Below are 12,134 nucleotides of genomic sequence, written 5' to 3'. Positions count from 1 at the left end.
CCCCGACACCCTGTCCCCCACACCCTCGCCCCCCACACCCTGACCCTGGCCAGTAATGGGCCCGATCACCCGCTCGCCCGCCCTGAGGGCTCTGCACTGACCAGTGGAGTGGAGGCTGGAGAGCTGCATCTGAGGTCTGGTCTCCTGCTGAGACCCTCGGCCGCCCCGCCCCGCCCCGCCCCGCCCTGTGGGATGTAGCTCTCCTCACCTTTGGAAAGGCTGCAGTTCCAGTCCCCCCTTTGCCCTTTCCTGGGGCCACTCTCTGCGCCTCTGGGAGCTCAGCCTCGTCATCCTTGGTTTGGAGACAGAATGTCTCAAAGGCCGTAAGCCCGTGTTATCTGGAAAGACGCATGCCCCGTGGGGTCCGGAGTAGACAGGGCACCGGCGGGGGCAGGACTTGGCCCAGGGCACAGGCCACGGTGACAAGCCAGGGAAAGGGCTTGAAGGGATGTCCGGAGGCAGGTGGCTCTGAGAAGGGTGGCTGTTTGTCCCAGTGTAGGTGGCCTCTGGGATCACCTACACACAGACCTGGAGAACAGGAACGATTCTTGGAGCTGGATCTCTCCTCCCAGCATGTAGCGGGTGAGGCAGGCGGCCAGGCTGCGCCCCTGCCTGTGCCTGTCCTGTAGGAGAACGCACACCAGCCTCCCACCCGTCTGCCTCTGCGTTAAGCTCAGAGTGTGCACCCTGACCTTGTCATCGTGCACAAATCCCCGTCTGGGTCTGGCCCATTCAGGCTGAGGCGCCAGCCTCCCTGCGGGCCAGTAGTAGTAGGTAGTGTAGACACACGTGGGAGTCCTTCCTGTCCCAGGCTCCCTCAGGTGAGGGGCCCCGTGCGTTCTGTTGCCGGCTGGTGGCAGCCTTTCCAGGTTCTGAGAACGAAGCCACCGTGTCTTACACAAGCTTCGTGCGGGCACGTTTGTGTTTCTGTGCGTAGCTACCCAAGAGGCCGTGGCCACGGGCAGGGCCTCGTCCCGTGAAGGGGGCAGACTTTTCCGTAGCATCCACGAGAGTTTCGAGCTCGCCTGGTGGGGTGGGCCTTCCTGTCCCCCTAGGAGTGGGTGGTAACCACACGATGTTCAGCGTGGTCTTTCAGATCGACATAAAGTTCACACAACATAAAATTCACCACGTTGTCCGCCTTCACGTGGGCGTTTCTGTGCTTGGTGGCGTATCCTGCAGTGTGCGCGACCATCCCCGCGAGTAATCCAGAACGTTCTGTCGCTCCAAGAGAACTCGTACGGCCGTCAGCAGCCATCCCGTCCCCTGGCCCGGCCCCCGGCAGCCACGGGTCTGCTTTCTGTCCCTGGACCTGAACTCCTCCCGTACGCGGAGCCGCGCGGTGGGAGGCCCGTGTCCGGCCGCGTTCACCGGTGCGACGCCGTCGCTGTGCTGTCGCCACCAGCTCCTTCTCGAGGCTGCGTGGTGCTCGCCGTGGGCTCGGACCCCACGTCGTCAGATGCCGGCCGTTGGGTTGTTGCTGCCTTCTTTGTGTTAAAAACGTGTGTTTATTTTGAGAAAAGTCACCGGAGCACGAGCCAGGGAGGGGCCGAGAGAAGGGAGAGGGGATCTCAAGCCGGCCGTGCTGTGTCAGCACAGAGCCGGACATGGGACTGGATCCCGTGAACCGTGAGATCGTGACCTGAGCAGAAATCGAGAGTCAGACGCTTAACGGTGCTTAACCGGCCGCCCCCAGATGCCCCCGTTGGGTTGTTTCTGTTTTGTGACATAAATAAAGCTGCAGTGACCTCGGCTGTGCAGGCTCTCGTGTGGGCCTGGGCTCTCGTTTCTGTCAAGGGCGCCCCATGTGCAGGTGCAGGGGCGCTGGGGGCAGCTGGTACCCGGGTGGGGCTTTTCTGAGGGGCCGCCCCTGCTTTCCTCCTTTTCCAGGGGCTTTGGGTGCCCCGGGGCGGGCTTGCTCTTCCCTCTCTGACACCGTGGGGCCACCCCAGCTGGGAGGGTGTTGCAGCCCCTGCTCCGTGAACCTGTGTGCTCCCTCTCCTGTCTTCTAGCCACCCAGGTGGACCCAGGTGACCTCCAGGAGCTGTTCCAGCAGACATCGGCCAGCGTCTTCCGGATCAACTCCAACGGTGAGTCCGTGGTGGGCCCAGCCTCACCCCTCCCCACCTGGCCGCCCGGGCCACCGAACACGCCCCAGGAGGTCGAGGCGACTGGGGGAGGTGGCGTGCCCACTGCCCTCCCCTGACCCGGCCACCCTGCAGCCTAGACCCTGTCGTCTCTCTTAGGACAGCATGGGCTGAGCCCTGGGGCCTCAGGGCAGGGCAGGGCGGGGCGGGCCCGTGTGTGCTCCCTGGCCCGGCTGCTGTGATTTGGACTTGGACGCATCCCCGGGGGGAGGGCGGCCTCAGAGCCTCCCTCAGACGGGCAGTGCAGGTCGGCTCACGGGTCGAGGGTACTGGGGTCAGGAGCGACAGTCACGCCTCACGGGGCTGGGCCAGGCCTTATCCTTATTAGCTCCTGCAGACGGTGGCAGGGGCGGTGGGGGGGGGGGGGGACGGAGGCAGGAGGACACAGGGACACAGGGGTGGCTCGCTGCACTCTGTGGGTGAGGGCTGATGTTTGCCCCGAACCCTGAGTTCTGTCAGGCCCGCCGGAGAGTGCTGACCAGGAGAGGAGAAAGAGATCCCCAGACCCAGGGGCCCTGGAGGCTGAGGGCCCTGGAGGCGGCTCCCAAGAGCCTTTGCGCCCACCAGGGCCTGGGGGCCTGTGCCCGAACAGGGGGAGGGTCCCTGCCTGGGAGGTGCTGTGGGGCTGGGGCTGGGCCGTGGCAGAAGCTGCCCCCAGTCACCTGGCTGGTCTCCCTGGCCTTGGCCCCCATGTCCATGTCCGGGCCCCCGGCCCTCCTCTGCTGGAGTCTGGGGGTCTCCGGGGGAGGTCTTTCTGCTCCTTATGTCCTTCCCTTTTCCTGGCAGCGAGCTCCTTGGAGCAGAGCCTCCGGTCCCTGGGGACACCGAGTGACACGCAGGAGCTGAGGGAGAGCCTGTGAGTGTGCGATCGTGTGTGTGGCCGTGGGCGTGCCCGGGTGTGCCCTGCACCCCCTCGCACGCCTGCCTGTCCACGTCCCGGGGCAGCAGCTGCCCGGACCCCGCACCTGCCCCACACGCCCGAGGGCCAGCCCCGCTGGCCGCCCGAGCCCGAGGCCGCGCGTGCCCGGCGTCACCCTCTGGGGGGCACACTCGTGCCGCCTGCACGTAGTGGACACACGGGCTGGGTTGGTGAGTGGCTTTGTGGTTTTGACTCTGCCCCCAGGGGCTCCTGTTGGGGTTGCCTAGAGGCCGGCCCTGGGTTGGATTGGGTGAAGCAATGGCCTCGGGTGAGTTCCTCTCCTGACGGAAAGGCTTCCCCGGGGGGCTGGGTCCCTGGGGAAGAAGGAAGGGGACCTCTCCAGGGGGGTAGCCTGGCTGGCAGGGGGCGGGGGGCAGCTCTGCTTACGCCCTGCCACCCTGGGCCTGGCGGGACGTGACAAGGCCGCCACGTGGTCCCGGCGTGGCGTGGGTTGGGGGGCACCGAGGTGGGGTCCTGAGACTTGCAGTGAAGCCGGTGTTCCCCCTGCCACCTTCTTGCCAGGGGACCCCGGGAGGGTCCCGTGTGAGCCTGAGCCTCCTGCCTGGGAAAGACGACGGTGTGGATGCCGGAGCAAACGTGCTCGGGGGGTGTGGGCCGCGGCCAAGACCTCACGTCTCTTCCTGGCAGTGATGTCCGTTGGAGGGGTCACGGCTCCCTCTGTCTGTTTATTCACCCACCCACCCCACCCGCCCGCCCGCCCGCCTGCCTGTCCTCCGGCCGTCCCTACGGGCTGCCTGAGACCACTCCGGCCAAGCGTGGGGGTCCAGAGCCTGAGGCAGCTGAGGGCCCTTGCAGATTTTCTGTGCAACTCTTTGTTTAATTATTCTTTTTATTTCTTTTTTAAAATAACGTATTGTTTTCTGATCGTGGAAGTAGCATATGCTCATTATAGGAAATTTGGACACACAGGATGTCTGAGGAGGCACTGTTAACATTTTGGTATTTCCTGCCAGCCTCTTCCCAGATCCTTACGCGTCTTGCAGATTTGGATTTCAGTGAATAATGTTCCGGTCCCGCCTTTTGCTGTTAGGGTTCTGGGGTGCGTGTGCCCTTCATCACACACTAAAAACACGTTCTGTGGAGCCGCGGAGGACACTGTCCAATGTGCGTAGTTACTGCGCTGAGACCTGGAGCCGTATCTGTGGCTCTTCCCGCTGGTCAGCCGCATGACCAGACCCCGGGAGGGCGCTGGGGTTGGTCTCTGTGTTTGCCTGTTCCGGGGTAGGTCCCTGAAGTGGTGTCCCCTGGGTCAAGCGATGGCATTTTCAGGGCCCCTGGCCCTCGAACACGTTTCCTGGGCTGTGTTGCCCAGCTGGCTGAAGGCCGATGTCACCAACGTGGGTCTGAAGTGGAGAGCTGGCTCCTGCCTTCCCGGCCGGACTCTGGGCCTGCCCGCGGTGACTGAGGGCTGTGGGGGCCTCTGCCCCGTCCGCCTCCATCTTCAGATGCAGCCACTCTGGCCTTTAGCACCTGCCTGCCCCGCACCCCCTCCCCTGACCATACCCACTCCACCCCCCACCCCCATCTGGCTCCTCCTCCCGAGGGGCAGTTCCCAACCAGGCTACAAGCCCGGAACCTTCCAGGGCCCCATTCATCGTGGACTGTTCGTGTTTTCTGAACGTTGGAGACCAGCATAGGGGGCCAACCAGCTCTGTTTTCTCCACATCGACGTTCATTGGCTTTTTTATTTTGCCAGATAAGGACATTTTAAAAAGTCCATTATGGCATCCGTTATCGCCATCATTTTGTGGAAGGCAAGACATTTCAGTGCGACGGAAGTAGATGGGATCCGGTCTTGGGAGAGAGGACGTTCCTTCAAGATGAATAAAGCTAGTGACCTGTGAACCTCAGGGCTGAACGTGATTTTCTCGCCTTGCACGAGACAGGTGTGGACTTGGCCATCTTTGTCGGGACCGTGAGGGACCCTGCCTTGGGCACACCATCGTAGGCTCCCAGGTCGGCCAGGGTGGCCGGGTTGTAGCTCTCTCTCCCCCGTGGTGTGAAGCTAGGTGACAGCGGGACCTGGTTTGTCTGTCTCTTGGGGGTGTCACCCAGAGTGCTGTTGGACAGATGGATGGTCATTCCAGGAGCCCTGGCGGGAAGTCTGCCCGCGGTACCCTCAGCCTTGAAACCACGCAGCGGGGCGGCCCTGGCTCCTGTCTCTAGGGCCCCAGGCACGGCGTCTGGATGACCTAGCTGTCGTCAGCCTGGGTTCGCAGCCGACAGGAGGGCCCCCGGCTCCGGTGCTCTGCTGGTCCCGGCTCCTCCGAGCAGGCGTGGGGCTGGGCGCACTGGCCGAGTCCCGTGGTGGTCGACGCCCAGACAGGCCCTCCCCTCTGATTCTCACGGCGCCATCTGTGAACGGGCTGTGGGCCCCGGCCTCGCTACGACGGAGCGAGGGGGTGCCGGGGCACCGGAGGCTGCAGTGAGCCGGGCTCCGAGCGAGGACAAGTGTACCCAAGGAGCAGAAAGGAGACGCAGGTGGGGGGCCCTGCCTGGGGTGCACAGGGGGACACGCCAGCCCCCGCTTCCCACCCTTCCACCTTCACGGGGGGCATCTCTTCTTCCGGAGCCCGCCTGGTGCCACCTCCCTCAGGGGCTGCGACTCAGCTTCCTCCACCAGAAACACCTGGCCTCTTGCGTCCTGCTCCCGTGACCACAGACGGCCCCGGGCCGTTGTTCGGGTAGAGGCCTGAGCCCGTGAAGCAGGGGACCCTAGGGATGCATCGGCCATCCTGCCCTCCAGCACGGCCTGCCTCTTCTACTCCAGAACCCCTCCCTCGGCGCAGCCCCACAACGCCCCATGGTGCTCTCCCCCCGTTCCCCGTCGCACCCCCCAGCACCCTGCCGCCTCTGGAGCCTGGTGCCTGGGCCGGCTTGGCCCTAGACCCGTGTGCTGACGGGCTGCGGCAGTGGGGCGTGGGGAGGGCCAGCCTGTCCCCTCCCGGCTGCGTGACAGGCCCTGTAACCTGGGTGGGCCCGGACCCTTCTGGGTGATGTCCTGTTGGAGGAGGCAATGATGCCGTCTGCACCTGGTGCTGGGCCCGGCCCCACGGAGATCCAGTCAGGCCTGGCTGCAGCCTGATGATGATCCAGGGGGCGGGTGCAGGGGGTGGGTGCACAGTGGGAGCAGAGGGTGCTGTGGGGAGGGTGGCAGTGCTCCTGGAGGCTCTGGCGGCCGCTGGGCCCACAGCTCAGGGTCCCTGCCGCAGTCACCAGAGCTCCAAGCCCCTCCCTCCCCCTTGCTGGAGACGGTGGCGTCTCGGGACTGAGGCCTGTGTGTGGGCGCTTACCAATCCACTGGGTGTGTTGTGGGGTCTCCGCCTGGAGACGGGCTGGATGGGGCAGGTGTGCGTGGGGGTAGGTTGGGTGGTGTGGGGCCCTGACCCGTCCTCACGGGGGTCTCGGCAGGGCCCCCTTCCCTTAGTAACCGGGCCGTCCCACCTGAGTCACAGGTACACAGGTGCACATTTGATAATGGAGGCCACGCCTGGCGGGGGCACCTGATGGGGTGCCGAGGGCCCGGTCCCATCCCTGCAGCCGGACTCTGTTCGCGTCCCAGCCCCGGCGGCCTCCCTCCGTCTCCCTGGGGGGCTTGCACCCTGAAGGAGGGAGGTGACCACCCAGTGTTCCGTTCCTAGTGTGTGACAGAGGGAACCCTCTCCCTGGGGCTTTCTGACTGGCTGCCTCTGGTCTGCGGGGCTGTTGCCTCACCCTGTGCAAGTCGAGGTGACCCTGAGCGGGGGTGTCTGTGAGAGACGTCTGCCCAGCTGCCGCCCAGGGTGCAGGGCCGAGGCCCGGGGTGGGGGGTGTGCAGGGAGGGGGTGGGGCTCTTGGCCCAAGTGAGCAGCCCTCCCTCTTCTCCCCACGGCAAGGATTTGTGTGTCAGGATGGGCACCCAGGGGACCAGGGGGGCCTGGATCAGGGTGGTCCGCACCACGCGGGCCGGGGCTCTCGGAGGGGCTTCGTGCCGACGGCCCGGTGCTGCTGCAGGGGCACTGGACAGGCTCTGTCCCTCCTCTTCCCAGAACTCAGACCACCCGAGCTTCTGACTCCAGCCTTTCCACAGCTGCGCAGATGCCGAGCTGGAGTTTGCTCGACACCCGGGGCGCCCTCTGCAGCCCGTTCTCTTACCGCTGATCTGTGATGGACCCTGATCACCTGGGCTGACCGGAGACCTGCCCCTGACTCCTTGCAGCTGCCTCTGGGGTCGGAGCCTCACCGACCAGGTCTTTTTTTTTAAGCACATGAGGAAACTGAGGCTGGGGAGGGGAGGGCTTTCTCGGGGCCACGGAGCGAGAGCAGAGCTGTGGAAGACCGTTCCCCGGGAAGTGGACGTGGTGTGCACCTGTCATCTTGGGCCTGGAGACGCCATGGGGACTTGGACGTGATGTTGGGCCCCGTCTCTAGGGGAAACCGAGGCCAGTAGGACCGAAAGCCACAGAGCTGGTGCACCACAGGTCGGCAGGGCCAGTGAGGAGGCCTGTGCTGCCTCCAGACGTCTGGGACTCTGCCGGGAACACTCAGAGCTGAGGCGACGCCACAGCTGGGGCTGGTGCGTCTGGAAGCTTCTTTACTGACGATGGGCCCAGCCAGGGTGGCACCCGCGGCGTCTGCACACGGTCTCTTGTGGCACGGCGGCCTCACGGTGCTGCTTCAGCACAGGGCTCCACGCAAACACTGTTGCAGAGACGGTGGAGGTGAGCCCCCTGGACCAAGGAGAAGGGACCCGCTCCACCTCAGGGGGAGGCTCTCTTTCCAAGCTGCCACACGCTGTAGAGCACAGTGGTTGTGGCACGTTCGAGGAGCCAGTAGGAGGGGCCTGCAGCCGAGTGAGGTGTCCGTGAGGTGGGCACAGGGCCTTGTAGGCCTGGCAGATGGCTTGGGCTTTATTTCCAAAGCAGTGGAAAGCCAATGGAAGGTTCTAGAAGGCAGTGGCGTGATGGATGCAGGCTGTCACTGTGGGTGGAGGGAGCCCTGGGCGGCGCCTGGAGAACTGCCCCCTCAGTCTGGCAGGTCAGGGGCTGTGGACAGACCCCTCCACCCCAAGGCAGCCAGGACCCCGGAACATCCCTGATGACCAAGCAGCTGTGAATTATGCAGTGCTGCGGGAGAGGCTCACCCCTACCCGCGGGCTGGGTATAGCCAGGCTTCCAGGCTTGGTGAGCACATGCTGGGCACGTGGCTGGGCCCATAAAGCATGGGCTGTTTCCTCCTGGTCTCCCCGAACCTGCCCGAGGGCACAGCCCCAGGATGGCGGAGCCCCCTTCTGCCCGGGCCTCCTGGGGCTCTTGGATTTCGTGGGGAAAGGGGGCAGGAAGGGGAAGGGGTTTTTGAAAGTATCCAGGAAGGACTGGGGAAGGTGCACGGGGACTGACTGTCGGATTTGGCAGAAGGGAAGGTCCCCGTGACCGTGAGAAGGTGCGGGGTGCGTCACATTGCCCCACGTTGTGGCACAGACCCGTCCACTCCTGCGTACGGCCGAGTGATCTTCCATTGTGTGGACACACCCTGCCGTGGTCCTGATGCTCGTGCCCCTCCAAATCCTTAGATTGGAACTAAGCCCAGGGGGACGGTGTTGGCAGGCGGGGCCTCGGGGAGGCGAGGAGGTTCTGGGATGGAGCCCTCGTGGGTGGGGTTAGTGCCCTTGGGAAAGGACCCAGAGAGCTCCCTCGCCTCTTCCACAGACTTGTCTGGCTCCCTGAGGCCGGAGGGGGGGGGGGGCGCCTGGGTCCTGCGGGCTGCCTGCTGTGTGTCCCGTCCCGTGCACCCCTGAGGTTAAGCCCCTGGGAGTGCCGCGTGGGTAGGGGTCCTGGCTAATTTATTTGGTTTGATGATTATCCAGTTCCAGCACCGTTTGTTGGGAGGATTTTCTTTTCCCTGTTGAATACTTGGGCACCTTTTTCAAAACTTGCTGGACTTGGTCTGTGCGGCTGTGTTTCGGGTTATTCTGTCTCATTTACACGTCGGTCTGTTCGACGGCATCACGTTGTCTCCATCACCGAACCTTTATAGGACGTTCCAGTGCCAGCTGTGGGCACCTGCAGCTTTGCTCATCTGCGGTTGGAGTTGTTTTGGACACTTCCGGTCCTTGGCATTTCAATATAAATTTTACAGTAGCCGGTCAGTGCCTGAGTTTTCAGTCCTGCTGTAATTTTAATTAAGATTGTATTGAATCTGTAGACCAGCGAAGGGAGAATTGACATCTTTATGATCGAGTTTTCCAACCCGTGAGTGTGGTCAGAATTTCTTTCATTTATGTACTCTCCTGTTTAGCTGTTCCTCGTAGGTTAGCGTGTGTTTTGTCCAATTTATCATTAGCAATTTCATACTTTTTATACTGTTACACAAATTATTACTGTTTAAATTTCACTTTCCAGTTGTTGGCTACAAGTACGCAGAAATGCCCCTGATTGTGTGTCGCCCTGTGTCCTCGGACTTTTTTAGATTCTCTTTATCTGATTGAACAAGTTCCATTCTTTTTTTGAGTTTTCTTAGAGTTTTCATAGTGAATCGATGTTGAATTTTGACAACCGCTTTTTCTGTATAATGTATTGGGATGGTTTTCTCCTTTCAAAATTTTATTCTGTGAATATGAGAATTTCATTAATTGCTTTAAAATTTTTTTAATGCTTATTTTATTTTTGAGAGAGAGTGAGAGCACATGCATGCAAGTGGGCGGGGGGCAGAGAGACAGAGAGAAAGGGAGAGAGGGAGGCACAGAATCCGAGGCAGGCTCCAGGCTCCGAGCTGTCAGCACAGAGCCCGATGTGGGGCTGGAACCCACGAACCATGAGATCATGACTTGAGCCAAAGTCGGACGCTCAACCGACTGAGCCCCCCAGGTGCCCCTCATTAATTGCTTTTGGAATGGTAGGCCAAGCTTATGTTCCTCGGATGAACTCCTCTTGGCCACGATGTATCATTCCTCTTACGTATTGTTGGATTCAGTGACTCTGGTGTTAAGGGTTTCTGCTCCTGGGTTTGTGAGTGATGGGAGGTGTTTTTTCTTCTAGAGTCTTTGCTTGGGTTCTGGTGTTGGTGTAACGCTTGCCTCAGGAGAGGTGAGCAGTTCCTCGGTGTTTGGGGAGCATGTGGTGTTGGTACAACCTCTGCTTTAAACATGTGGTGGAGAGGCCGTCTGTCCTTGGGTGTTTGCGGGAATGTTTCTAAGAACATATTTAAGTCCTCTGATAGAGACAGAGCTACTTAGGTTTTCCCTTTTTTCTGGAGTCAGTTTTGACGATTCGTGCCTTTGGAGAAATTTTCATGTCTTGTCTTAGTTATGAAATCTGTTATCATAATAGATTCATAAAACCTCCTAATAAACTTTTTCATGTTGGAGCTGGAGTCCTGTTCTCTCTTTTAGTCTCGGTATTGGTAATTTGTGAGTTTTTCCCTCAACTTGTCTAGACGGAGTTGTGCAGTTTGTTTTATTTTTGCATAGTTGACACGGTGTTTTGAGAGCTGTGCAGTTTTTTGGTACTTTCAAAGAATACCTTGTGATTTTATGGATCGCTTCTGTTATTGGTCTGCTGTACTTCATTAACTCCTGAGCTTCATCGTGTATGTCCTGTCTCTCCTCTTCTACCTCCTTTGCGGTTGGCGGCTGGCTTCTCGGGCAGCCGTAAGACATTCATTTTCCGTCTTCCCTGCTGTGGGCAGGTGAGCCCCGCTTCCCCTTCCAGGGCTGCTCGCGCCGCGTCCGCAGCTCTCGTCCCTTGAGTTTCATTTCCTCCCGGTTTCCCTCTGTTCATGGCGGCACAGGTGGCCTGCATCAGACACCGCTCCGCGCTGGGTCTCTCGATCGGGTTCCTTATTAAGACAAGCAGCACGGAGGTGGGCCACGTCCAGACGTCCCTGTGGCCCTGGCTGCCTTGCCCTGACTGATGGCCGCCACCCCCCAGCCTCTGGGAGCCCCAGTCACTTCTGGGGTGTGCTGGTTGCCATCCCTCTGTTTGCCGGGGGCCTCAGCAGAGTGGTGTGGTGCCTGGGAAGGGCCGGGTTGGGTAGGGAGGCCTCGCTCGCTGCACGAGCGGTCGCCGTTCCTGGGGGAGACAGCTCACCGCCCCCAGCACGGGAAGCGGCCGACCGTCTGCTCACACTATTTCTGTGTTCTCGCTAGAGGCTCCGCGGAGCCGCGGGCACGGCTGGGCGGGAGCGGGGGCACTTTGTGACCCTTTCCCTGCCAGGAGTTTGGTGTTATCAGGGAGGGCAGAAGAGGAGAGGGCGGTGGGGGCGGGGCGTGCCTGCCCTTCCCAGTTCGTGGAGGCACTTGTCTCACTGCCCCCGCCGCCGCAGCGTCCTCTGTCCAGGCGGCTGCGTGCACCGTCCGTCAGGGTGTCTGAGGAGGTGGCAGTGGGGCATGGGCAGCGAGGCAGGGGTCTGTCCGGCACGTTGGGAACAGGGGGCGTGGGACCGTGTGACACAGGTGGGGACTGCGCTTCCGCAGGAACACACGTGGCCACGTCGGGGAGCTCAGGGGTCCGGAGGATGTGGGGGAGCTGCGGGCACCGAGGGCGTGGGGGGGCCGGCGGAAGGCGGCCCGAGTCTGGGTCAGGTCTGAGGGCCATGCCGCCCTCAAGAATGAGAGGAGAGAGGCTTCGGGAAGAGCGGCCCCAGGGCTTTTTCTGGAGGGACGGAGCTGCCCCGAGCTGCCGTGGGGGGGCCCGCGGAGGGCGGGCTGGAAGGGGGTAGGGCGGTTTGGGCACGTGGACGTTGAGATGTCCGCTGGACCTCCGGGGCTGTTGGAGGGACTGGGCCCGAGTTCAGGCCCAGGTGTGGGTGTGACTGGGGGACAGCGGCACACATGTGACTTCAGGCCCTGAGGCCACATGAGAACATACAAGAGCCGAGCCCAGGGAGTGAAGAAGGTGGTCCAGGGTCTGAGCCCCCAGCTGAGACACAAGGAGGTCAGAGGGACGAGGGGCCAGCTGAGCACCTTGTGCAGGATGGCCTCGAGCTGGGAGGGCGCCACGGGGCGTGGGAAGGAGTGTGGGAGCCATGGGGTAGGGGGGGCAGTGTGGGCACCAGGGGGTGGGGGGCAG

At 61.9% G+C, this 12,134-nt stretch overlaps 1 protein-coding gene across 17 annotated transcripts in view; it reads left to right on the top strand.

The window, feature by feature from the left end:
- The window catches only part of TSNARE1 (t-SNARE domain containing 1), a 156,657-nt gene that overhangs the window by 53,822 nt on the left and 90,701 nt on the right, over nucleotides 1–12,134 (top strand). For all 17 annotated transcript variants that reach the window (XM_040494574.1, XM_040494573.1, XM_040494569.1 and 14 more), the window contains 2 exons: nucleotides 2,013–2,090; nucleotides 2,934–3,003. In XM_040494574.1, the coding sequence (XP_040350508.1) occupies nucleotides 2,013–2,090; nucleotides 2,934–3,003 (148 nt within the window). The remainder of the gene's footprint in view (nucleotides 1–2,012; nucleotides 2,091–2,933; nucleotides 3,004–12,134) is intronic.

The sequence above is a fragment of the Herpailurus yagouaroundi genome, unplaced genomic scaffold (genome assembly GCF_014898765.1).
Source record: "Herpailurus yagouaroundi ecotype Mexico unplaced genomic scaffold, PumYag 186, whole genome shotgun sequence".
In the NCBI taxonomy this organism is placed as follows: domain Eukaryota; kingdom Metazoa; phylum Chordata; class Mammalia; order Carnivora; family Felidae; genus Herpailurus; species Herpailurus yagouaroundi.
The sequence above is the reverse complement of the archived record's forward strand: the minus strand, read 5'-3'. Positions and strand labels throughout refer to the sequence as shown.